The following is a 25,240-nucleotide window of genomic DNA, read 5'->3' on the forward strand; positions in this document are numbered from 1 at the left end:
TGATGGGGACTAAGTTAGCTGTTACCACTCAAGAGAGAGATCTTGGAGTCATTGTAGATAGTTCTCTGAAAACATCCACTCAATGTGCAGCGGAAGTCAAAAAAGCAAAACAGAATGCTGGGAATAATTAAGAAAGGGATAGATAATAGGACAGAAAATATCATGTTGCCTCTATATAAATCCAAGCCCACATCTTGAATACTGTGTGCAGATGTGGTCACCCCATCTCAAAAAAGATATATTGGAATTGGAAAAGGTTCAGAAAAGGGCAACAAAAATTAGGGGTTTGGAACAGCTTCTGTATGAGGAGAGATTAATAAAACTGGGACTTTTCAGCTTGGAAAAGAGACGGCTAAGGGGAGATATGATGGAGGTCTATAAAATCATGATTGGTGTAGAGAAAGTAGATAAGGAAGTGTTGTTTACGACTTCTCATAACACAAGAACTAGGGGTCACCAAATGAAATTAATAGGCAGCGGGTTTAAAACAAATAAAAGGAAGTATTTCTTCACACAACGCACCGTCAACTTGAGGAACTCCTTGCCAGAGGATGTTGTGAAGGCCAAGACCATAACAGGGTTCAAAAAAGAATAAGATAAATTCATGGAGGATTGGTGCAATAAGGGCTAATAGCCAGGATGGGCAGGGATGGTGTCCCTAGCCTCTGTTTATCAAAAGCTGGGAATGAGCAACAGGGGATGGATCACTTGATGATTACCTGTTCAGTTCATTCCCTCTGGGGCACCTGGCACTGGCCACTGTCGGAAGACAGGATACTGGGCTAGATGGACCTTTGGTCTGACCCAGTAGGGCCATTCTTATGTTCTTGGGCAGAGAAATGGTTATTGTAATACGGAACTTTTGAGGGGGAAGAGACAGGAGGGAACACCCTACTTCCCCAAATCCAGAAAATGGGAAATCTCTGACTCTTCCCCTCCTCATATTCTCTTAATTTTTCTGAGGGTACCAAAACCTGAAGAGCAGCTCCATGTAAGCTCAAAAGCATGTCTCTCTCTCTAAGAGAAGTTAGACAAAAAAAAAAAAAAAAAAAAAAAAAAAAAAACCCACAACCACCAAAAAAAACAACACCTACCTCACTCACCTTGTCTCTCCAATAGAACTATGACCATATATAAAATATACAGTATCATTAGAGAATCGCTTTCTTCAGAAACAAGAATAAACTGAAACATCACCAAACACTAGAAACGGAGAGAAAAAAAAACATGGATGCTCTTTACAATAACTACCAGCAGAACAATAAAATAAACACTACCAACTTCCCTAAATGTCTTACACTATCTGGAACATAATTAAGATCAAATAAATCTTCAAATCAACAATATTTAACCATTTCCTAGATTGTTTACATTAGTCAAATCAGCAAATTAAGTATGGTTCATTTTTTAATCTCTTTTTTAGTATTTTTAAAAAAGCAACCAACTGGTCCGCATAGTAGAATGGATAGATTTTGCTGTCCATTTTAATCTGACACATCTGACAAAGGCAGAAATTAGCCTCCATCTGTCTAAAGTGAGGGGGGGGAAATAAAATAAATGCTCACACAGGAACACCTTAAGGCCATGAAATAACTTGCCCCAGTGTTGCTAGGCACATCTCAGAATCCATTCCTGTCAAGGACTAAGAGAAAAATATATGTTTTCACCAAACTGGATTCTACAAAAGTCCCTGCTGAGGCAGTGTAGTCCAGTAGACAGGACACTAACCTGAGACTTAGAAGAGCTGGATTCTATTTCTAGCTCTGCCACTGACTCAGTGGGTGACCTTGGCCAAGTCACTTCACTCTCTGTGCTTCTGTTTCCTCTCCCACTCTTTCCATTGTCTAGAATGGATTGTAAGCTCCTTAAGGCAGGGACTGTCTCTTACTATGTGTCTGTACAGCAGGCCTGCACAACTCGTAAAGCGGCGAGGGCCATATTACTCCAAAGAAAATAGCTGAGGGCCGAAACCCCCTGAGCGCCGCCAAAGCCCCCAGTGCCACCCAGCCCCCCCGAAACACAACACCCGCCCCCAGCGCCACCTGCCCCGCGGAAACAAACCCTCCTTCCCCAGCACCGCCCCACCGAAACAGCAGCATTGAACCTCGGTAATTTGTTATAGCGGGCCCCTAAGGTAGTATAATTAAGGTAAAAGAAAAATGTCTTTTTGCTAGAAGTAGAATAAGATCTCTCCCCCCTCCCCCGGCTTTGTAATCAATTGCCCTGTTGAATGAATGAGGTGTGAATGAGGAAGGCGTGCCAGGCAGGCACCTCCAGACAGCTACAACCCCTGGAGAGGACAGGGCGGGCTCTAGGATTTTTGCCGCCCCAAGCAAAAAAATTTTGGCCGCCCCCCCCTTTTTTTTTGTGCCGCTCAGCCTCCAGCCCCGCCCCAACTCCACCCCTTCCAAACCCCTTCCCCAAATCCCCAGCCCTGCCTCCTCCCCCGGCATGCCGCATTCCCCCCCCCATTGCTTCCTGCGGGCTCCCCGCGACCTCCCGCCCTAGCTCACTTCCGCTCCGCCTGCTCCCCTGGGCGTGCCGCCGCTCCGCTTCTCCCCCCGCCCTCTCAGGCGAGGGAGGGCGGAGAAGCGGAGCGTTCAGCAGAGCAGGTGGATCGGAGGTGAGCTGGGGGGGGTGCGCAGGAAGTAACAGGGGGTAGAGGAACCGCTCCCCGCTCCACCACCGTCGCCTACCCCGAGCACCCGCCGCTCGGCTTCTCCTCCCTCCCAGCCTTGCTGCGCGAAATAGCGGTTTCACGCGTGGCAAGCCTGGGAGGGAGAAGCGGCAGCGGCGCGCCCGGGGGAGCAGGCAGAGGCGAGCTGGCGCGGCGGGGGCACTTTTTCCCTCATGCCCTGGAGTCGGCGCCTATGATGGCCAGCACCAGAATGCCGCCCCAAGAAATGTGCTTCCCCAAGCACCCGCTTGTTTTGCTGGTGCCTGGAGCCGGCCCTGGGAAAGGGGATGGGAGCCAGACCAGATCAGTAGAACAGGTCAGCCACCAATTCACCGCTCGCCTCCTCAGCCCCCCTCCTCACCCCCCACCACTGCCCGCTCGCCTCCCCAGCCCCCAGCTCGCCTACTTACCTCCCACTACTGCCCACCTCCTCAGCCCTCCTCCCCCGCCACCAGCTCACTTGCCCGCCCCCACCACTGCCCACCCGCTAGCCTCCTCAGCCCCCCCACCCCCTCTCGGCTCGCCTACTCACTCCCCACCACTGCCCGCCCGCTCGCCTACCCAGCCCCCCTCCCACTGATTGCAGCATCCAGGTGCCAAATATTAAAATATACACTTCCGCCTCACCCCGGGAAGGCTATATCTACTCCACCCTCAGTAGGGTTGTACTACATAGGCTATCCCTTGATGTCTCTCTCTCTCCAGGTATCTCCAAACACGAAATCAAAAAGAACCTCAATACATAGGTACTGTTCTTGTGTCACCAGAACTTGGCCTGTTACTGGTACTAAATGATGGAAATGTACAGTACATAATCCAAGCTCTAGTATGTACCTTCACAGTGTTAATAACATTTTAAAAACAAACCAGGAAGAAACTGCACATGGTTTATGAATTAGTTTAAGATGAATCTCAATCAGTTGGGTTTTTTTGCTGGAAGGAATATTACTGTCTGTATTACACTCCAAAACTGGTTCTGCAGGACCTGCTCACTGTGCATTTATAATTTAATCAACACCTTAAAAAAAATTGACACCCTGCCACAACTCAACCTTAACGTAGTAGATTTAAAATTAGCCATATACACATCAGAAGCCTCACACTGGATGGATAGCACCTCTGACTGTATTATGTCTAAACATTTTGGCACTATCAAAAAATCTGACTGTACAGAAGCATTATAGAATCCCAGGGTTAGAAAGGACTGCAAGGGTCATCTAGTGTAACCCCCTGCCAAGGTGCAGGATTTGTTATGTCTAAACCATCCAAGACAGATGGCTATCCAGCCTCCTTTGGAAAACATTATGTAGCCTCTAAATTACACCAGGAGGTTGCATAGCACACTGAAAGGAGAGGATTTAATAAAGAGGCAATCTAAGAGCAAAGACAACTGGGTTTTTTTTATATAAATTCAAGATCACAGAGGAAAAAGCAAATATGCTTTGCAAAGACTAACATTTGTGTTGCTAAATAGTGCAAAGCTAATTTAAACTTTGAATATGATTTGGTGATACTGAAGGTACAAGTTGAAGATAAGGCCGCATCTCTCACAAAAATTAATTTCCCCCATGTTACCAATAAGATTTTAGATATGACCTCAGCATGAATAATCTGGTCATGCCTAATACCATCTTCCCCTGCAAATGTCTCCATTAAGATTATCATCAGCTTCCTGGTACTTTTTTCCCCAATAGAAGTCAGGTTTATTTAATTAGTACTTTAGCTCTTTTGGTGTATTGTTCAGGGTGGATAAAAATCAATGATTTTTTTTTTAAATTGAAAAAAAAATCATTGATTTTTTTAATTTAAATTGGATTTTTTTGATAAAATGCTTTTTGAGGAAAAAACTATCTAAAAATAGCTTGAATTAAGATATAATGTATCTCAAAGATATCTCATCATGGAATAGGGATTATAAATTTGAATTCTATAGTATGAGACAATATATTCATGTAATGTTTAAGAAAAGTTTTCTAAATGAGTTCCAATAGTTCATGGATTAGTAACCCAATTTTATAGGATTCCAGGGGCTTCAGTATAGATTATTAAGGTTAATCCAGGGGTGGCCAACCTGTGGCTCCTGGAGCCGTATGCGACTCTTCAGAGGTTAATATGCGGCTCCTTGCATAGGCGCTAACTCCAAGGCTGGAGCTACAGATGCTAACTTTCCAATGTGCTCTGGGGTGTTCACTGCTCAACCTCCTGCTCTGCCCCAGGTCCTGCCACCACTCCACCCATCCCCCCTAAGCCTGCCATGCCCTCGCTTCTCCCCTCTGCCCACCAGAGCCTCCTGCTCACTGCAAAACAGCTAATTGCTGTGGGTGGGAGGCATGGGGGAAGAAAGGGGGAGGTGCTGATTGGCAGGGCTGCCGGTGGGTGGGAGGCGCTGGGGGTCGGAGGAGGTTAGCAGATGTGGGGCTGCTGACATATTACTGTGGCTCTTTGGCAATGTTCATTGGTAAATTCTGGCTCCTTCTCAGGCTCAGGTTGGCCACCCCTGGGTTAATCTTTCTATCTACCCAATGGGACTCAGTGCTAAGTCTAGAAGAGACCATCAGAGATGCTTAGTTTTGCAGTTCTCAAACAGTGGATTTGTGTCTCTAGAGATAACATGCTTGTTAACAGCAAAAATGTTTTTAAATAAGTAATATATAGAGGTGAGAAATAACAGACCTCAACCCTATTGTCCCTCTGCAAATTTGTGTACAGAGTCAATCCCTTACCTCTCTCTAAAAGTGCAAAGTTTCAAAAAGTTCAATGAATAGAAGATTGTTGGGGGCGGAATAGATCTGGACAAGGAGAAGAAGTCTGGAGATAAATGTGAGAAGGGAGGGATAGGCAGCAGAAACAAAAGTGAAACTGTTTGAGCAGCATATTCCAGAAGTCTTGAGGTCTGGGTGTAGCCTTCATTGATTTGAGATCTACCATACCATTCTCTCACTAGAAGGGAAAACCTATAATTGCAGCAGGCCGTAAAAGAGACTCAGTTTGGGTCTCATCGATATGAGTTGTGAAGAATATGTATTAAGGTTATAACAACCAATAAGAATGCACTTTATGTAGAAATCCATGATTAAATACAGTCTTCCTGACTAGTGATTTAAATCATGATTTAAATCAATTGGATTTAAATCAAATCCACCCTGGTGTTGTTTAAATTTACATCTCTTTGACTGAGCTGATAGAAGCTCCACAGTTCAATTTTGAACCAGTCAGGTTACTTATATGTTGTATAATTGTTCCATACATTTATCAAAATCATATGACCTAGTTTTCATGGATGACTAACTGCTTATTTCCAGTCCTTGTTCTTACATCAACCTTTTCCTTAACAGCTTCATTTTCCCAGTGGACAATTGTAAAAGGTAATTAATGCCACTTCCTAAAATTGGCAACACATAAGAGCCTAACATAACATCCCATCTCAATTAATCAAATAATATTTAAAATAATGAAAAGGATTCACAATATATCCACCATCTTAATGTCAATCTAATCTGTCACTCTGGCTTCGGCTCAGTGACACCACTTGATCTCTACTCAAACACTACTCTGTTTGGATAAATCATATTCCTTATGCTCTGGGTAAGGAGCATAGCAAAGATGCAATCTTCTTGTTGTATAATAGTACTAGTTATGATCTCTTAGCACTCATGTTCATCTTTCTTCGTTCTTGCTCTTTACTCATCACGATGCTTTAATTAGAAGCTCTTGAAGATTTCCAGTTCCACCTTACCTTTTCTTTTCCTCTCCTCTATAACAAAAGTATCTTCCTCTTAAGGAATCCTGCCCCCCCCGCCCCCATATCCGCCCCTTACATATAAAGTAACTCCTCTCTTAACATTGTAGTTATGTTCCTGAAAAATTCGACTTTAAGCAAAACGATGTTAAGCGAATCCAATTTCCCCATAAGAATTAATGTAAATGGGGGGGTTAGGTTCCAGGGAAATTTTTTTCACCAGACAAGACTATTTTGTAGTGTAATATATATATATACACACACACAGAGTATACGTTTTAAACAATGTAATACTGTACACAGCAATGATGATTGTGAAGTTTGGCTGAGGTGACAGAGACACACACCCTGTGGGGGGGGGGAGAGAGAGATGTGCATTGCCCCTTTAAGTATGTTCACCCCACTCTAAGTACATTGCCTTTTTAATTAGATCAGCAAGTTGAGACAGCAGCTGCTGCTAGCAAGCTCCCTCCGTCCTGAGCCCTGTCGTGTCCTACCCTGCTCAATGGAGATGGGGCACGCAGGGGGAAGGAGCAGGGGGGAGGGGGACACCGTGACATTAGCACCCCTCTTCCCCCCCGGCCTGCACAGCAAACAGGAGGCTTCCAAGAGGAGTTCCAAGGCAGAGGGCAGGAGCAGCACATGGCAGTGGGGGGAGGGACAGCTGAACTGCCAGCAATTGATAGCCTGCTGAGTGGCTGCCACACAGGGAAACTTAGGGGAGTGGGGAGCTGATGGGGGGCTGCTGGTCCACCCTGGTTCCAACCCCCACCAGCCAGCTGCAACTGGTTGCTCTTTCTGCAAGTGGTGGACAAAGCAGGCGGCTGACAAACAACAGAAGTAAGGGCGAAATGGTATGGTATTGCCACCCTTACTTCTACGCTACTGCTGGTGGGGTGCCGCCTTCAGAGTTGGGCACCTGGCCAACAATCGCCGCTCTCCAGCCGCCCAACTCTGAAGGCAGTGCAGAAGAAAGGCCGCTCTGCAACTTCCCTTTGGGTCAGGACCCCCAATTTGAGGAACGCTGGTTCCCCCATGAAATCTGTATAATATATGGTAAAACCACACACAAAAAACCCAACAGATTTCACAGTGGGAGACCAGATTTCACAGTCTGTGACGTGTTTTTCATGGTTGTGAATTTGGTAGGGCACTATCAGTGTATGATTGATTGGTAAGAATCCACAAATAAGCTTGTTAAATCTGTTTTAAAAGCTCAAAATACAACAAAAAAGGTTTTTAGTTGCCAAGAAAGGTGACTTTATGACTAGTTTCAGATTTGAAAAGTGGACTTCCTGAAGTCAGAGAGTCAATCCTGATAGTGTCAACTCATTCTTCCCTCCTCCTGAGGTTAACTAAAGTACCCCAGAGTTTGCTGTATGACAGAGGTTTTTTAAAAGCATGAGTCTTTCAACCTGAGGCCACACCTTCTCGGTATAAACATTAATATAACCCAGGACACTTTTATAATAGCGAAGTCTGAAGGGTCAGTTTACACAATTCTCTCAAACCTCTAACTGCAGGGGGCGCCATCACTAATGGCTTGAGGAAATAAATCCAGGCGCATGTTCAGATCCAGGGTTAATGCTCTTCTACAGTTTACACCACACATTTAGAGTTCCAGCACCAGATCTGCTAATAGCAGTGCTGGGGTTCTCACACTACACTACATCAGCAATGCAAATTCATTTACTGCTCATGCTCCAGTTCTGTGCAGTAAAAGATGCATCAGGTTGACAGAGCTGGCAGTGATAATATGAGCCCCTAGTAAACCAGAATGTCTCCCTCTTTTAACACAACCTGGGCATATTACAAGTAGCCTCTTTCAGCTTACACACATACACACTGAACTCTGCACCCCAATTTAATGGAATCTTTGCAGGGGGGTCCCAAATTGGCTTTAATTAGCCTTTAGGTTATGTCCAAGTTTTCTTAGGCAAAATTTCTGGGACTTGGCTTTCCCAGTATTAAAAAAAAAAAGTACCAACGTTTCTTGTTGCTATTTCTGATCGTTAGTGTTTCATTTCTTCAAGATCTAAAACTGACTGTAATTCAAAGGAAAAGCTGTAATGTAAGTCACCAGAAAATGACGTACATTACACTATAGTGCGTGGGATGAGGAAGCTGGTTGCGAAAGAGTGAAAGCAGTGTTGCTAAGCAGCTGCCTGAAGACAGTAGACTATTTCTATCATCATGTGAAAAGAGTTGGAACTTCTGTAATTTGTAAGAACTGAAAGAAGTATCACTTATTTTATTCTGTATATGGGCAGAGGAGAAAAATAGGTTCAAGACGGTGATTTATGTTACCATAATTACTAAGGAAGATTACTCATGGAAACTGTTAAACCAAGGAACTGTTTAAAGTTTTCTATTTGAGTTCTTAGTTGTTCAGATATCTTTATTCTAGACAAGATAAAAGTTACTAGCTTTTTGCTATGCTATAAAGATCTTAAATTACTTTTAACTGATGTGCCAGATAACATTTTACATATTTATCATTTTCATAAAAGTCAAAAAAATCTTAATAAATTGTTTTAAGTAAAAAAACCCTTCAAGCTGTCCTAGCAGTGATGCAACATGCTACTGCAGGAGGATCCACTTGCTCAGGTCTTTATCTCAAGCTGCCATGAGCTGCAAACATACTCAGCCCTGGGGTGGTGAGGAGGATGTGAGCCTTAAATTGCTCTGCTGATGATGTTGGAACCATGCCCAGTCCTCTTCAGCTGGAAGTATAATTGTTGCAATGCAACATCTTGATGGGAACAGAAATAGGACTGTGGTAGGAGTACAGAAAAGAAAGCGATAAACTTGTGTCTCAGAAGATGTCATTTTCCCTGTTTATTTTACTCCCCCTTGGTTGCAATGATCTCTCTTTCACCATATACATTCAAATTGGTTTTCCCTATTATTTGGTTCTTTTTTTTTTTTGCCCAACATCATTCCTCTGCTCTCTCTCTGCATTCCTAGAAATACTGGGCTTTAAATTCACTGGATAATTGTGAAGACTGGACAACTTTTCAGCATCTCCCATGATACTGGCTCCTCCTTGAGTGGGACAACACCAATTCTAGAGATGTAGTTGGTGTTAACCATGCATCTCAGTACTGACTCCTTGCAATACTTTGTCTGGTCCCAATCTTAGTGATTATGGGAGTGCTCAGATATTACAGTAATGGATGTGATATAAGCATCTAGGACAGAGGAATTTCGGGAGAAGAACGTAGTAGGATCTGCCTTCCCTCACCACTGCCACAATTGTTGCTCAGAGGAGTCACCAAGAATGCTGAGCAGGGGCCCTAGTTCTGGGGGCAGAGTATAGTGATTTTAAGCCCCATCTTCCTCCACTAGTTCAGACTCTCTCCCAGTATTTTGGACAACACCTCAGGAGAACAGCCCTGCTGAGCAAGTGCCTCAACTTAATCTCTACTCAATTCTTCAGGTGAATAATCCAGTAGAAAAAACGGTTACTCACCTTTGTAACTGTTGTTCTTCGAGATGTGTTGCTCATACCCATTCCAATTAGGTGTGCGTGCGCCGCGTGCATGATCGTCGGAGAATTTTCTACCCTAGCAACACCCGGTGGGTCGGCTGTGGAGCCCCCTGGAGTGGCGCCTTCATGGAGCTGGATATATACCCCAGCCAACCCAACGCCCCCTCAGTTCCTTCTTGCCGGCTACTCCGACAGAGGGGAAGGGGGGCGGGTTTGGAATGGATATGAGCAACACATCTCAAAGAACAACAGATACAAAGGTAACCATTTTTTCCTTCTTCGAGTGCTTGCTCATATGGATTCCAATTAGGTGACTACCAAGCCTTACCTAGGCGGTGGGGTCGGAGTGAGACATTGCTGTGTGCAAAACCGCTGATCCGAATGCAGCATCGTCTCTGGACTGCTATACAAGTGCATAGTGAGCGGGGAAGGTGTGGACCGATGACCAAACCGCAGCTCTACAAATGTCCTGGATTGGGACTTGAGCCAGGAAGACAGTCGAGGAGGCTTGGGCCCTCGTGGAGTGAGCGGTGAGGTGTGGTGTCGGGACACCAGCCAGGTCGTAGCAAGCACGAATGCAGGACGTGATCCAAGAGGAGAGACGTTGTGAGGAGACCGGTAAGCCTTTCATCTGGTCGGCCACTGCAACGAAGAGTTGCGTCGTCTTCCTAAACGGTTTCGTACGCTCAATATAGAAAGCCAGGGCCCTGCGTATGTCCAAGGAGTGCATACACTGGTCTTGACGGGTGGCGTGCGGCTTAGGATGGAAGACCGAGAGAAATATATCCTGGTTCACATGAAAAGCTGATACTACCTTGGGAAGAAAGGCAGAGTGGGGGCGAAGCTGCACCTTGTCTTTATGGAAGACTATGTACGGAGGCTCAGACGTGAGCGCCCTGATTTCAGAAACACGCCTTGCTGAAGTGATGGCTACAAGGAAGGCTGTCTTCCAAGATAGGTAAAGGAGTGAGCAGGTAGCCAATCGCTCGAACGGGGGCCCTGTGAGCTTGGAGAGAAGCAGGTTAAGATCCCACACTGGAACGGGTTGGCGTTGCTGTGGGTATAGCCGGTCTAAGCCCTTGAGGAATCTGATGACCATCGGGTTAGAGAAGATTGAGGAAGCGTGTTCTCCTGGGTGGAACGCCGATATAGCAGCCAGGTGAACCCTGATTGAAGATATCGCCAAGCCCTGCTGTTTCAGGGATAGGAGATATTCAAGTATAAGAGGAATAGACGCCTGCAAGGGGGGCGTGGCCCGCTGCTCGCACCAACAGGAGAACCGTTTCCACTTGGCTAAGTAAGTGGTTCGTGTAGAGGGCTTTCTACTTCCCAGCAGAATCTGTTGCACGGGATGTGACCATCGTAGCTCTGTCTGATTCAGCCATGGAGCATCCACGCTGTAAGGTGGAGCGATTGCAGGTCGGGGTGACAGAGTCGGCCGTGGTCCTGAGAGATCAAGTCTGGGCACAAGGGAAGCGTGATGTACCAGTGTTGTCTTGGCCAAGCTGGAGCGACTAGAATCATACGTGCCTTGTCTCTGCGTAGCTTGAGCAGCACCCTGTGGACCAGTCGGAATGGAGGAAAAGCGTAGAACAGCTGGTCTCTCCATGATAGGAGGAAAGCGTCCGACAGGGAGCCTGGAGATCGCCCTTGGAGGGAGCAGAACACGTGGCACTTCCTGTTGGCTCGTGAGGCGAACAGGTTGACCTGGGGAAATCCCCACCTCTGGAAGATGGAATGGATGATATCCGGGCGAATCGACCATTCGTGCGTCTGGAAGGATCTGCTGAGATGGTCCGCTAGAGTGTTCTGGACTCCAGAGAGGAACGATGCCATGAGATGTATCGAGTGGGCAATGCAGAACTCCCACAGGCGAATGGTCTCTTTGCACAGGAGAGACAACTGGGCTCCTCCTTGCTTGCTGATATAGAACATGGCCGTGGTGTTGTTTGTGAGGACTGACACACAACCGCCATGTAGGAGACCGAGAAATGCCTGACATGCTAGGCGCACCGCCATCAGCTCTCAGACACTGATGTGCAGGGCTAGTTGGGATGGGGTCCACAGGCCCTGGGTATGGTGCTCCCTGAGGTGAGCGCCCCAGCCTAGAGATGAAGTGTCCGTGACCAGGTGCAGGGAGGGTTGTGGGGCATGAAACGGCACTCCTTCACAAATCGCCCTGTGATCCAGCCACCAGGTGAGGGCGGTCAAGACTGAGTTCGGAACTGTGACCACCATGTTTAGGTTGTCCCAATAAGGACGGTACACCGACGATACCCAGGCCTGAAGTGGGCGAAGCCGAAGTTTGGCATGCCTGGTGACGTAAGTGCAAGAGGCCATGTGACCCAATAGGCCGAGACACGTCCTTACTGTGGTAATCGGGAAGACCCGGAGACCTTGTATGATATTCGCGATGGTGTGAAATTGAGCGTTTGGCAGAAGAGCTCAGGCGAGTCTGGAGTCTAAAACTGCCCCGATAAACTCTATCCTCTGAGTTGGCTCCAGAGTGGACTTTTCTTTGTTGAGTAGAATGCCTAACTCGTGGAATGTTTGTAGTATTATCTGGACGTGCACCTGAACTTGCTCCCTGGTCCGGGCGTGCACTAGCCAGTCGTCTAGATATGGGAACACCTGTATCCTTTGTCGACGAAGGTATGCTGCCATACATTTGGTGAACACTCTTGGTGCCGCGGACAATCCGAAGGGAAGGACAGCAAATTGGTAGTGTCCATTGTTCAGTACAAAGCGAAGGAAGCGCCTGTGAGGGGGGTAGATCGCTATATGAAAATATGCGTCCTTCATGTCAAGGGCGATGTACCAGTCTCCAGGATCCAGGGAAGGGATGATGGTCCCCAAGGAGACCATGCGGAACTTCAACTTTACTATGAATTTGTTGAGCCCACGTAAGTCTAAAATGGGTCGCAGACCCCCTTTTGCCTTGGGGATTAGGAAGTAGCGGGAGTAGAACCCCCTGCCCCATAACTCCGGGGGAGCCTCCTTTATGGCTCCCGTAGAGAGGAGCCCAGAAACCTCCTGTGTAAGATGCTCGTGAGAAGGGTCCCTGAAGAGGGACGGGGAGGGGAGGTGTGTGGGGGAGGATGAAGAAAACTGGAGAGCATATCCCTTCTCCACCGTGCGAAGGACCCAACGGTCCGAGGTTATAAGGAACCAAGCACGGCGGAAACGGGAGAGGCGATCCCGGAAGGAAGGAAATGGATCCTGGGTAGTGGCTGGCGCGCCGTCCTCGAGCACACGTTCAAAAGTTTTGCCTAGGTCCTGAAGGTGGCCTAGGAGGGCCCTGGTTCTGACCGGGTTGAGGGCCGGTCAACCTCCGTCTACCACCTCGTCCCCTCCTTCTGGGGAAGTCCTGTCTCGGATGAGGAGGAGGAGGGTAGAACCTTTGTGGCTGGGGCCTAAAGGGCCTGTGCTGGGGTCCTGGGACATGCATCCCAAGGGAGCGCATGATGGTTCTCGAGTCCTTGAGGCTCTGCAACCGAGAGTCCGTCTTGTCCGAGAACAACCCCTGGCCCTCAAACGGTAGATCCTGCAGGGTCTGCTGCAGTTCTGGCAGTAACCCCGAAACCTGGAGCCAGGAGACGCGTCGCATGGCTATCCCAGATGCTAGTGTCCTGGCGGCTGAGTCGCTATGTCCAGGGAGGCTTGTAAGGAGGTCCTAGCCACCTTCTTACCTTCCTCCACTATGGCCCCGAACTCCTCTCTTGAGTCCTGGGGAACCAACTCTTTGAATTTACCCATCGAGTTCCACGAGTTGTAACTGTAGCGGCTCAAGAGCACCTGTTGGTTCGCGGCTCTGAGCTGCAGACCCCCCGCTGAGTACACTTTACGCCCGAACAAATCGAAGTGTTTAGCGTCCTTCGATTTGGGCGCTGCCACCTGCTGGCCATGGCGCTCTCTTGCGTTCACCGAGGACACAACTAGTGAACACGGTGGAGGGTGCATATATAGGTACTCATAGTCCTTGGAGGGGACAAAGTACTTTCTCTCTACACCTCTGGCAGTGGGTGGAATGGAGATAGGGGTTTGCCATATGGTATTGGCATTAGCCTGAATCGTACGAATCAGTGGTAACGCCACCCGGGATGGGACATCAACCGACAGGATGCTCACCACCGGGTCCTGTACCTCTACTATCTCCTCCGCCTGGAGGTCCATGTTGCGTGCCACCCTACGTAATAGGTCTTGGTGGGCACGGAGATCCATTGGGGGTGGGCCTGAGGCTGTTGTGCCCACCACAGCCTCATCCGGGGAAGATGAGGAGGATGCCTCAGGGGATAGGAGATCCAAATGAGGGTCTGGTTCTAAGGGTCCCTGATGCGGAGGATCTCCTGCCCCGGGATTTGGGGCCTGTGCTGGTGTAGGCACGGGAGCCTCCATGCCCCCTGGGGGAGGATGGAAGATGGTGGCCTCCGGGACTCTGGGCTCGGATTGCGCCGAGCGACAGGCCGATGGTGGAGCCCCTTGCGCCTGATAATACGCCCACGGGGTCCAGAAAGACCAATGCGTAGGGTCCTGTGCAGGGTCCTCTGCCCCCTCCTGCCAATGACCCAAGTCAGCGGCAGCCTGACCCTGAGCAGGGTACGCTGATCGGGAAGCCCCGTCGGATGAGCGAGATGAGCGATCTTGAGGGCCAGGGCAGTGCCGAGCGTGTCTGCATCGGCTCGGTCCGGTACGGTGCCGATCAGTGCCAGTCCATAGGCGAGCGGTCCCTGCGTGGTGCCGGTGAGCGGTACCATGATCGAGAGCGGTGCCGCTGGCCATGTCGGTGCCGAGATCCGGATCTGGATCGGGATGATGAAGACCACCTGTAGACTCGGTGCGGGAGCGGCCTCTCGAACTGGAGCAGCACTCGTACTGGTGCCGAGAACTGCGTCTAGACTCCGATCGGTACCGATGGTCCTGACAGTGCCGAGACGTAGATCGGTGCCGTGAAGAAGACCTAGGCCGCGCGTACGACCGGTGCCGGGGTGAAGATCAGCGCCGGGACTGCGAGCGGCGTCGGGACCTGCTCCGAGACCGGGAGTGGTGCCGCGAGTCCACGCCCGGAGATGGCGGGCGTACCAGGGCAAGCTTGCCCCTGGATTTCACGGTCCGAAGAGCAGGTGGTGCCGCAGGCTGAGATGGTGCCGGCTCCGTGAGAGCGATGAGATCTTTCGCTGTCGCGAAGGTCTCCGGAGTAGAAGGGAGACAGGGCTCCACCACCGAACGAGGCGGTGAGCCAGTCAGCACCGGACTCAACGGCCCTACCCCCAGTGCTGGAGTCAACGGCGTTGAGGATATCTGCGCCTTCTGGCGCTCTAGAGGCGGACGCGGCTCTACCACTGGTGCCGGGGGAGCCGGTGCCTGTAGGACCGCGGCATCCAGGGTCTTACGGGGTCTTTTATGTCCCGGAGACAGGGAACGGCGCCGAGGCGCTTGTGGCGGACGCGGTGCCGAGGGAGGACGGTGCCGTGTGGCCTTATCTGCGTCTGCTCGTGGTGCAGTACTGGTGGGTGCCGCAGGGGCGCTGCGCACCGAGGCACTCGGTGCTGGGACTTGGCGCGCCGAGGGAGGATCTGGGCTAAGTGCCGCCTCCATGAGGAGCTGCTTAAGTCTAAAGTCCCGCTCCTTTTTGGTCCTGGGTCTGAAAGCCTTACAGATTTTACACTTATCTGTCTGGTGAGACTCTCCTATGCACTTCAGACACGAGTCGTGAGGATCTCCCGTTGGCATAGGCTTAACACAGGACACGCATGGCTTAAAGCCAGGAGCCTTGGGCATGAGCCCGGCTGTGCGCCGGGGGAAAAAGGGGGGAAATATAGCCCCCTTAACCCCCACCCACTATTTAAACTAGTGAGTGAACTATTAACAACAAACGACTAATCTAAAGACTATAACTACAACTATCTATAAGAACTAACAAGTTAAGCTAGGGAGAGTGGAGAGCAGCTATGCCGCGCTCCACAGTTCCAACGACCGTCAGGGGGCGCTGGGTCGGCTGAGGTATATATCCAGCGCCATGAAGGCGCCACTCCAGGGAGCTCCACAGCCGACCCACCGGGTGTTGCTAGGGTAGAAAATTCTCCGACGATTGTGCACGCGGTGCGCGCACACCTAATTGGAATCGATATGAGCAAGCACTCGAAGAAGAAGAAGAGAGAGTTCTTTCCTTCCTCCATTTGCTCACTGCCCCTTGACTTGGTGCGAGCAAAGGAAATGGCAGATATATACTAAAGGCTATGGCCATCCAAAATAATCCCAAGTCGTGCTAGAGGGGGAAAAGGTGAAGTTATTTGTGGGGTGAGAGTTGTATGAGTGTTTCTTCGGACTACCAATCTAATAAGAGTGACTATCACCATTAGATGGGTAATGATAAGAAATTCAAAAATTTGCCTAAATCTTTTGTATGTTCCTCCTAACTAAAAAGAATGTACCCCATACACTCAGATTAAAGATGAGCGAATACTGAGACTTTTGTTTACTTCCTTGATTAAATGCCAGCAACACTGCTGATGTCAAGGAATCTGGAAAGAGTGTTAACCTCTGCCTACAGTGATAGGAGGCCATGTTCTGTAGGCTCTGCACCTCTCCACGGCCCTCTTCTGTGCATTTAAAGTTACTGTATTTCTCTTGTGGCTCTCTGGAAGTTCTAGACCAGAGGTTCTCAAACTGTGGTCCGTGGATCACCAGAGGTCCGTGAGCTCCATTCAGGTGGTCCGCAGATAGTTCCCTCTAAAGTGCGTGCCTGAGTGGCGACACACACAAGAGAATGAAGGGCCACCCACCTAATTAGTGGAGCCACGCAGGCATGGTTCCAATTAGGTGCCTGGACCTTGGAGAAGACACACATATAAGGTGAGGTGGTGGCTTTGGGGGGAATAGGGGATAGGTGGAAGGGGCAGTGTAGTGGGACGGTCACCACCCTCTGGCTCAGAAGGGGTTAGAAGCCAGCCCTTGGGGAGTGTTAGGGCTGAGAGCTAACTCAAAAAACTGAATTGCAATTACAATACTGTTGCTATGTTAGTTTTGACTTGCTCCACAAATCATAGACACATACGACTGGACTGGAAAGGACTTTGATCGGTCATCTAGTCCAGTCCCCTGCACTGAGGCAGGACTAAGGCTTTGGCTACACTCGCGGATTCACAGCGCTCCCGTGGCAGCGCTGTGAAGGGCGAGTGTAGTCGCACCGCCAGCACTGCGAGAGCTCTCTCGCAGTGCTGCAAGTACTCCACCTCTCCGAGGGGAACAGCTTGCAGCGCTGTGAGAGAGCGTGCAGCGCTGCAGGCGCTGATTACACTGGCGCTTTACAGCGCTGCACTCGCTGTGCTCAGGGGGGGGTGTTTTTTCACACCCCTGAGCGCAGCAAGTGCAGCGCTGTGAATTGGCAGTGTAGCCAAGGCCTAAGGAGTGTTTAGACCATCCCTGACAGGTGCTTGTCTAACCTGTTCTTCAAAACTGCCAATCATGGAGATTCCACAACCTCCCTAGGTAATTTGTTCCAGTGCTTAACTACCCTTAGAGTTAGGAAGTTTTTCCTACTGTTTAAATCTCCCTTGTTGCAATTTAAGCCTATTACTACTTGTCTTGTCCTCAGTGGTTAAGGAGAACAATTTATCCCCTCCCTCTTTACAACAACCTTTTATGTACTTTTAGTTTGTTACCATGACCCCATCACAGTCTTCTTCTCCAGACTAAACAAACCCAATTTTTTCAATCTTTCCTCATAGGTCATGTTTTTTAGACCTCTACTCATTTTTGTCCAACACCTGTGGACTTTCTTCAATTACTGGGGCTTTTTAAAAGCAACAGAGTACATTAAACTATGAGAGCACAGCCCACCAGACGGCAACAGTTATAAAGTAGTTCAAAATCTGGGGCCTGAACTACTTGACAGATTCTCATTATCTTAAGTGCAGAAATCGTTAGCAAAAATATGCTGTCTCTCATTAAGAGTACTAAACATGTGTACATTTTAAAATGGCTCTAGAGGTTATCCAAGGTACTACAGACCAGTAAGCTTTGCATCTATACAGTCTTAAAGTCGTCCCGGTTAACCTTGTTTCATTGCTGATCTATTAGGAAACATGCTCGTTTAAAGTTGTGAAATGCTCCCTTCTAAGTCATTTGGCAGCCGCCTGTTTTGTCCACTGCTTGCAGTTAGAGCAGCCCGTTGCAGCTAGCTGGTGGGTGGTTGGAACCAAGGTGGACCAGCAAGCCCCCTATCAGCTCCCCACTCCCCTAAGTTCCCCATGCAGCAGCTGTCCCTCCTCCCACTGCCATGTGCTGCTCCTGCCCTCTGCCTTGGAGCTGTTCCCAGAGACTCCTGCTTGCTGTACAGGGGGAGAAGGGGAAAGGGGGGCTGTCAGGGTGTCTTCCCCTCCCCTCTGCTCCTGCACCCTGCTTATCCCATCTTCCATAGAGCAGGGGGGACACACGATGGAGGGAGGGAGCTTCTAGGCAGCAGCTGCCATCTCAGGTCTCAGCAAGCTGATTTAATTAACAAGGCAGTGTACTTAAGCCTGGGGTCAGCTACTTAAAGGGGAAATGCGCATTTTTTCTCACACACAGGGTGTGTCTCTGTCTGCCCTCCCTGCTGCCTTGTAGAGTGTTGTGAGAGTTAACCCTTGAGGGCTCAGTCAATTGCTAGTTCATTTAGCAGTAAGGCATTCCCTGGGAAATATCCCACCCTCTGACTCCTCCACCTCAACCAAGCTTCACAATCATCATCACTGTGTACCAGTATTAAATTGTTTGTTTAAAACTTATACTGTACTGCGCGTGTGTGTGTGTGTGTATATATATATATATTCTTTTGTCTGGTGAAAAAAAATTCTCTGGAACCTAACCCCCTAATTTACATTAATTCTTATGGGGAAATTGGATTCGCTTAACATCGTTTCGTTTAAAGTCGCATTTTTCAGGAACATAAGTACAACGTTAAGTGAGGAGTTCCTGTACCTGGTAAACTGATTGAAACAATAGTTAAAAATTAGAATAATAGAACATCTGGAAGACAATGAGAGTTTAATCAGCAAGGTCTGTGCAAAGGAAAAATCACGTCTCACTAACCTATTCGAATTTTATGAAGGTGTAAGAGTTGTAGATAAAGAAGAATGGGATGACATTGTTCATTTAGATTTCAAAAAGGTTATTCATAGGTCCCTCACAAAAAAAAAAACAAACAAAAAAACCACACACTAAAGAAAATAAGTAATCATGAGGTGAGAAGCAAAGTATTGTTGTGAAACAGAAACCAGCTAAGTGACAGGAAAACAAAGTAAGAGCAAGTGTTCAATTATTAATCACAAAATGCATCCTTAAACTGTGAAACCTACTTGCTCAGTGTGTTGAGGCCAAAAACTTAAGATGCAAAACAGGATTGGACATCTATATGGATAACAAGAACCCAAAATAATAAGGTTACTGCTAATGATTTTTGGAATAAACATTAAACCTTTTGCTTCAAATTTTAATGCAATCTTTAACTGTTTGGTCTCCTCCTAATCTGTAATGTGGGGGCAAATTATCCCATAAACTGCCTAATGTAGTGGTCCCCAAACTTTTGAGGGTTGTACCCCCCTTTACCCCATCCTCCTGCGCCTCCTCTTCCCGCCCCGGAGCTGGGGCCAGGAGCAGGGCTCCGGATCCGGGGGGGTGGGGTGGTGGGGGGGGTTGCAGAGGACGCGGATGGGAGCTGAGGCTGGGGCTGCACTTTATTCAGCACAGTACTACGAGGCTATGGCTTCAGCGCATTACCTAAATACATACTCTACATTTTCAACCTTCTCAAAGATTGTTGTAAACAATTCATAAGAAACTAAACATATAAGGCTAATTTTTTTAAGTCTTTTTAGAAATGGCAAATACACTACTCAAAACCAGCTGGTCCAATAAGGGTGCTATCTTGGGACTCAGCATATACTACTACTCTGTATCAGCCTTCCTGTGTAACGCTGGGCAAATCACTTAATCTCCGTGTTTCAGTTTCCTTCCTGCCCCGAAAAATATGGATAAAAGTACTTTCTTATTTCACAAGGATCTTGTAGGGATAAATACGTTGAAGACTGATGCACTCAGATACTATGGTAATGAGACTCAGACAGACATAGAAAAGTGCCACTCAACAACAGTCTTTTCTTACATTTAGTGCTACAGATTTAGAGTAAAAACTGCCAAATCAAGACTATAGAAAAGATGGGACTCATGTAATGGCAGTGTAAATATGAGCACATGCATGAATGGGAGAGGAGATAAAAACCAACATGCAGTTTGAGGATTATCCAACATTAATGTATTGGTGTAGTGCTTGTCCTTCCTTACCTATCAAGATATTTTTCTCTATGAAGCATCTTACAGGAATGCTATCAACATCAGAAACAGTTATTTGTATTCTCATAATGCCTACGAACCTCAATCACGGCACAGGGTCCCATTGTACTTATAAATGTTTCTTTTCTTAGGAAACTACATTCCTTTGATTATTAAAAGTGTAATAATTTCCAAAATCCAATTTACTTTTTTCATTAGATTTTGCATTTCTCTTTACACAAAGCAATTTAAATCAATTTCACTATTATCATCAGCTTTGCTTGCATGTTTGCAGTTTAAATTTAAATAAAAGCATCTACACCGCCCTTTCACTAACCTGGATTTTAACCCAATTTAAATTGAATAAGTGCATCTCCTGCCGTTAGACAAAACCTAACATTTGTAAATGACACCAATGCAAATTCAATGTTACGAAGTATTGTGATAAGAGTATTTTCTTAGCGCCCCAGCTGCTGGAATCAAGAGATTGCGTGGTGATTTCAGCTTTCACGAGACTCGTAGAAAGGTAGGGCTAGAAAGGACCTTGAGAAGTCATCAAGTCAACCCCACCCCCGCTGTGGACAACCCTAGACAACTAAGCAAAATTTGCTTTACAAAGGAAGCGTTTAGCCCTCAGAACTGCAGAGAAAAACTTGAACACGTGACCCTAGTGCACCCTAAAGGCTCAGAAACCCCACAGCAAATAAGATCCCTACTTTTTTTTTTTTAAGTCTCAATTTTTAAGCCAATCTGACGATTTGGGGAGGTAAAGTGCGGTAGTTGAACGCTAGAAGCGGCCAACACCGGAGTTTCCGCAATCTAAGCAAGCCCTACTTCAGTCGATACTTAAAAGTGAGGGGCACACGTTACTCAGGGGCGACACCTTCCGAGCGCCGCGCTGAGCCGACCCAGGGGAGGAGCCGCGCGCTGCCAAATCCCCGGGCTCAACGGGCGCGGCGCGCGCAGCGCCTCAAGCTCCCGGGGAAAGCCCAGCCCCCGCGCGGTGCCTGAAGCTCGCTGAGGACGGACAGGTGCCGCGGTCGGCGAATACATCGCTTACTGGTCGTTCGCATCCAGTGCAGCAGGCGGGACCGGTCGCCTGCGCTGACGCCCCTCAGCACTGCCAGCACCGCGCTCCGCGCCCCGACAAAATCCATTGCCTGCCTGACTAGCCGCCCTAGCCTAGAGCCGAGCTCGACGCGTATGTACTGCGCATGTGCACGGAGGGCCACGAGCCCTGCCTCCCAGCGCTACACGTGTTTCCTAATGCGCATGTGTAGGGAGAGGGCCGCCCGCCTCAGGATGAAACAGTACTGAAGCGGCCTCTCAGTGTGCAATGCGCATGTGTGGAGGAAGGCTCCTCCCTTGTTCTTGGCGCTCCCCTCTTTGCTGTACGCCTGTCGGAATGGGGGCGTTTCCCCCACCGCCTCCTAACCCTTGAAAACGCTTCTCCCTGCGCATGTGCAGATAATAGCCTGCGTGTCCACCCCACACGCGCACATTCCTCGCCCTTTCCAGGGAGGAGTCATATGGCTGCTCTGCCTCTCAGTGCGCAGGTGCACAAAGAATCCCCACACTTCCCTCCCTACTCCTGGGATGGGAGGGAATATAGAGTCCTGCCTCTTAAGGTGGGCTGCTCCTCCCGCTGGTAGGGTTTGTATTACACTGCTTTGGAGTTTCAAACGGGCCCTTGAGGGATGAATCGCCATAAAGAGAAGAATGCTCACCCATGTGGAAGTAGAGATCATCTTTCTACAGGAAACCCATCTTAATAACTTAGGGGCAGGGAGATCTCAGAGTAAGTACATGGGGGGGAAAAGGATGTTTAACAGGGTATAGGACAAGGGGCCTCAAACTGGGAGTCAGGACCCCTCAGGGGGTCACGAGCTGTCAGCCTTCACCCCAAACCCCACTTTGCATCCAGCATTTATAATGGTGTTATACATTAAAAACACTTTTTAATATCTAAGGGGGGTGTACTTAGGGGCTTGCTATGTGAAAGGGGTCACCAGTACAAAATTTTGAGAACTACTGGACATCATTTTACAAAAGACTCAATTTACAAATTCTAGATGTTGATGAGTAAGGTAGATTTTTGCTGGTTAAGGCTAAGATCTTTAACTCCGTTTCTATTGTAATTAATATATATGCACACAGATCCAAGTTTTTTTTTTTTTTTCCAAATTAATTAATATCCCACTAGTATCAATCATCATAGCAGGAGATTTTAATGCATCGTTAAACCCTTCTTCAAACAGGTCAGTCTGGCACCAACATACTTACTCACATGATAGAAACATTATAAAAGATACATCTGTTGCAGAATCCTACCATAAAGGAGTTTACTTCTTCCCCTTCCCCCATATTCTACATAGTCATAAATGGATTTCTTCCTGGTGTATATGAATCTGGTGGACTCCATGCTTAATATGAAATCAAGTCTATGATGATCTCTGCTCATACTCCAATTTTCCCCTCTCAAGGCAAATCTGAATTGTAAAGAATGGAGATTGAACTCTCTTTTAAAGATAAACAAACATTTTCAGAATTATATCACAGAATTAATTCTGTTTTTCTTCTAAACAAATGGTACACCTGAAATATCCTAGTCCACCCTAGGGGATACTCTGAATTTTTTTTATTATTATTATTATTATTATTATTAAAAGGAGCAGGATAATTTCCTACTCAGTGGGTAGAGAGAAGGCTAGTCAGACTCTGCTCCTGGAATTAAGTGAACAACTCCAAGCTACAAAATTAGAATGTGCAAACTACCCCTCCCAAGAAAGTTTTAAAAAATTAATTATCTTCACTATGAAGCAAATAGACTGACTTCAAAACAAGTCAAATTTATTCTTTTTAGACTCAAACACATGAAGTGGGGAAGAGAGTAGAGAAAATTCTTACATATATATTAAGAGAGAGAGGTTAAACATCCTGAACAGTATTACTCAAATCAGAACAAGGACAGGTAATCAAAAAGAGATCAATGATCAATTTTTACCAGGCTCTTTACAATAACGATTCACAATCTGACTCAGAAGACCCAAATAATTTTGTTCAAACTCTTAACCTCCCACAAATCTCAGAAAAGCAGCAGACCAAGCTGGTTTTTCCTTTGTAATCAGAAGACATAATCAAGGCCATGGAGGAAACAAGTCAGGGCAAGACCTGGTGCTGGTGACCTATCAATAGAATTCTATCAAAACTTTCAAAGAAATTCTGGCCCCTAAGCTGTTATATATTTGCAAACATGCCTTAAAAAAAGATATGTTACCTTCTAATATGAGGGAAGCCCTTATTACCACCATACAAATTATATCAAGTGAGAATGCACAAAAGCCCAACAGCTATAGACATCTTTCATTAATACTAATAAAAATACTTAAAATATTGGCTAAAAGGCTTGAAAAAAGTAGAGTGATAAGGTTAATCCCAGTCATCTGGGATTTATTAAAAAAGGTTAATGTTATGGTATTCCACCAACACTCTAGAAATTCCCATGCAATCATTTCATTTGATGGAGAGAAAGCCTTTGACAGAGTGAAATTGCAATACCAGTTTCTTACCCAGGATAAATTTGGGTTGGGAAAATCCTTTATTTCATGGATGAACTGTTATAGTCTAATCCAAACTCTTGTATCCTATCAAACAACACAACATCCCCCTCCCTGGATCTGTTTTAGGGAAGTAGACAGAGATACCCCCTCTTCCCCTCCTGTTCAATCTGGCATTAGAACCACATAAAATACTAATTAGGGAACACCAAAGTATTCAAGGGTTCAAATCAGAGACTCGGGAGACAAAAATCCCTCTATATGCAGACAATGTCATTTCCTCCTATTTATTAAAAAAACAGCTCAATCCATTCCTAATATCCTACAAATAATAGGCAACTTTGATATATTCTTTGGCTTTGAGATAAATTGGGATAAGTCAGAAGCAATGAAGATCTCATTGGCTTTAGTTAGAAGTGCACCTTAGATCTCACACCAAAGACACTACTTGTAGCTAATCCTATAATAAGATATCTAAACATTTATTAAACAAGGAAATGAGTTATTTAAGAGGTTAAAGCAGGTAAACACACATACACAAATGTGTTGCAATCAAGTTTCAAAAGATAATAGACACTTCTATAATAAGCAAGCTCTACATGTCCTTTATGGTTAAGCAGCTGGGAATCCCTTACTTATGCCTAAAAACCTTCCCCTGAGAGTCCAAGCAGCACAGAGATCTAGTTCTTTCTTGTTAGGGTTTTTATCTCCCTCCCCCCATTGCTCTGAACTGCAAACTCAGCTGACAGGAGGAATTCACTTACATGACTCACCTTCAGGAGGCAGGTGGAATAGCAGAACAAACTCTTTTGTCCTTTTTAATGTCCTACAATAGCCCATGTGGTGTTGTCGGCCTTTTCCTGTTGGGAAGGTCATAACACCTTCTGTTGGAGATCAGCACTTCACACTAATTAATGTCTCTCTCCTGTTTGATGATTTACACAATTACAGAGGCATACAATACAAATGCTTAAATATTACCGTACAATATGGGATATAGACGTTGTAAGAGAGATTAATGCATGCAGTAACTCATTCAATAAAGTCTAAACACATTCTTATAATCCTAATATCTAATTTAACAATACTAACACACTGATGGAGCCAGAGTGATTCCAGCTGTATTTGTCAGTGTTCAGGTAAGACATGGGGACTTTGCCGTGAGCTGGTACCTGGTCTGCCAGCATCACAATGGACGTTCTTCCTAGGATAAATTTTATTCTGAATTCCCTTCCTGTCGATATTCCTCCCTTTTATTTTACCAAAATTGACAACATATTCAGGTCCTTCTCATGGGGTGCTGGCAACAATCTCCTTACAGCTCCCTATCAAAATAGGTGGTTTCAGATTTCCCAACTTTAAACTTTAGCATCAAGCAATGATTCTTAATCAAGCAGACCAGTGGCTCATTCTCTCATGCTGCAGAGCCCCAGGTTGGCTCCAGCTAGAGGCAGAATTGGTTGCTTCTT

At 46.8% G+C, this 25,240-nt stretch overlaps 2 protein-coding genes across 12 annotated transcripts in view; one reads left to right on the forward strand and one right to left on the reverse strand.

Moving 5' to 3' along the window:
• LOC101950356 (uncharacterized) overlaps positions 1–21,413 on the reverse strand; it is a 44,604-nt gene extending 23,191 nt beyond the window's left edge. For 3 of the 5 annotated variants that reach the window (XM_008164326.4, XM_005285346.5, XM_065593280.1), the window contains exon 1: positions 21,275–21,409. In XM_008164326.4, coding sequence (XP_008162548.1) covers positions 21,275–21,371 — 97 coding nt within the window. In that variant the 5' untranslated portion in view covers positions 21,372–21,409. Of the gene's footprint in view, positions 1–1,103; positions 1,204–21,274 lie in introns of all 5 variants that reach the window. The other 2 variants (XM_042857499.2, XM_042857500.2) reach the window with 2 other exon arrangements.
• LOC101949882 (signal recognition particle subunit SRP54) overlaps positions 21,170–25,240 on the forward strand; it is an 83,926-nt gene continuing 79,855 nt past the window's right edge. For 4 of the 7 annotated variants that reach the window (XM_065593277.1, XM_008164289.4, XM_065593273.1 and 1 more), the window contains exon 1: positions 21,872–22,012. The gene's annotated coding sequence lies outside the window, so the exon portion shown is untranslated. Of the gene's footprint in view, positions 21,416–21,516; positions 22,013–25,240 lie in introns of those variants that run through there. The other 3 variants (XM_065593276.1, XM_008164296.4, XM_008164299.4) reach the window with 3 other exon arrangements.

Source organism: Chrysemys picta, chromosome 4 (genome assembly GCF_011386835.1).
Source record: "Chrysemys picta bellii isolate R12L10 chromosome 4, ASM1138683v2, whole genome shotgun sequence".
NCBI classification, from domain to species: Eukaryota; Metazoa; Chordata; order Testudines; family Emydidae; genus Chrysemys; species Chrysemys picta.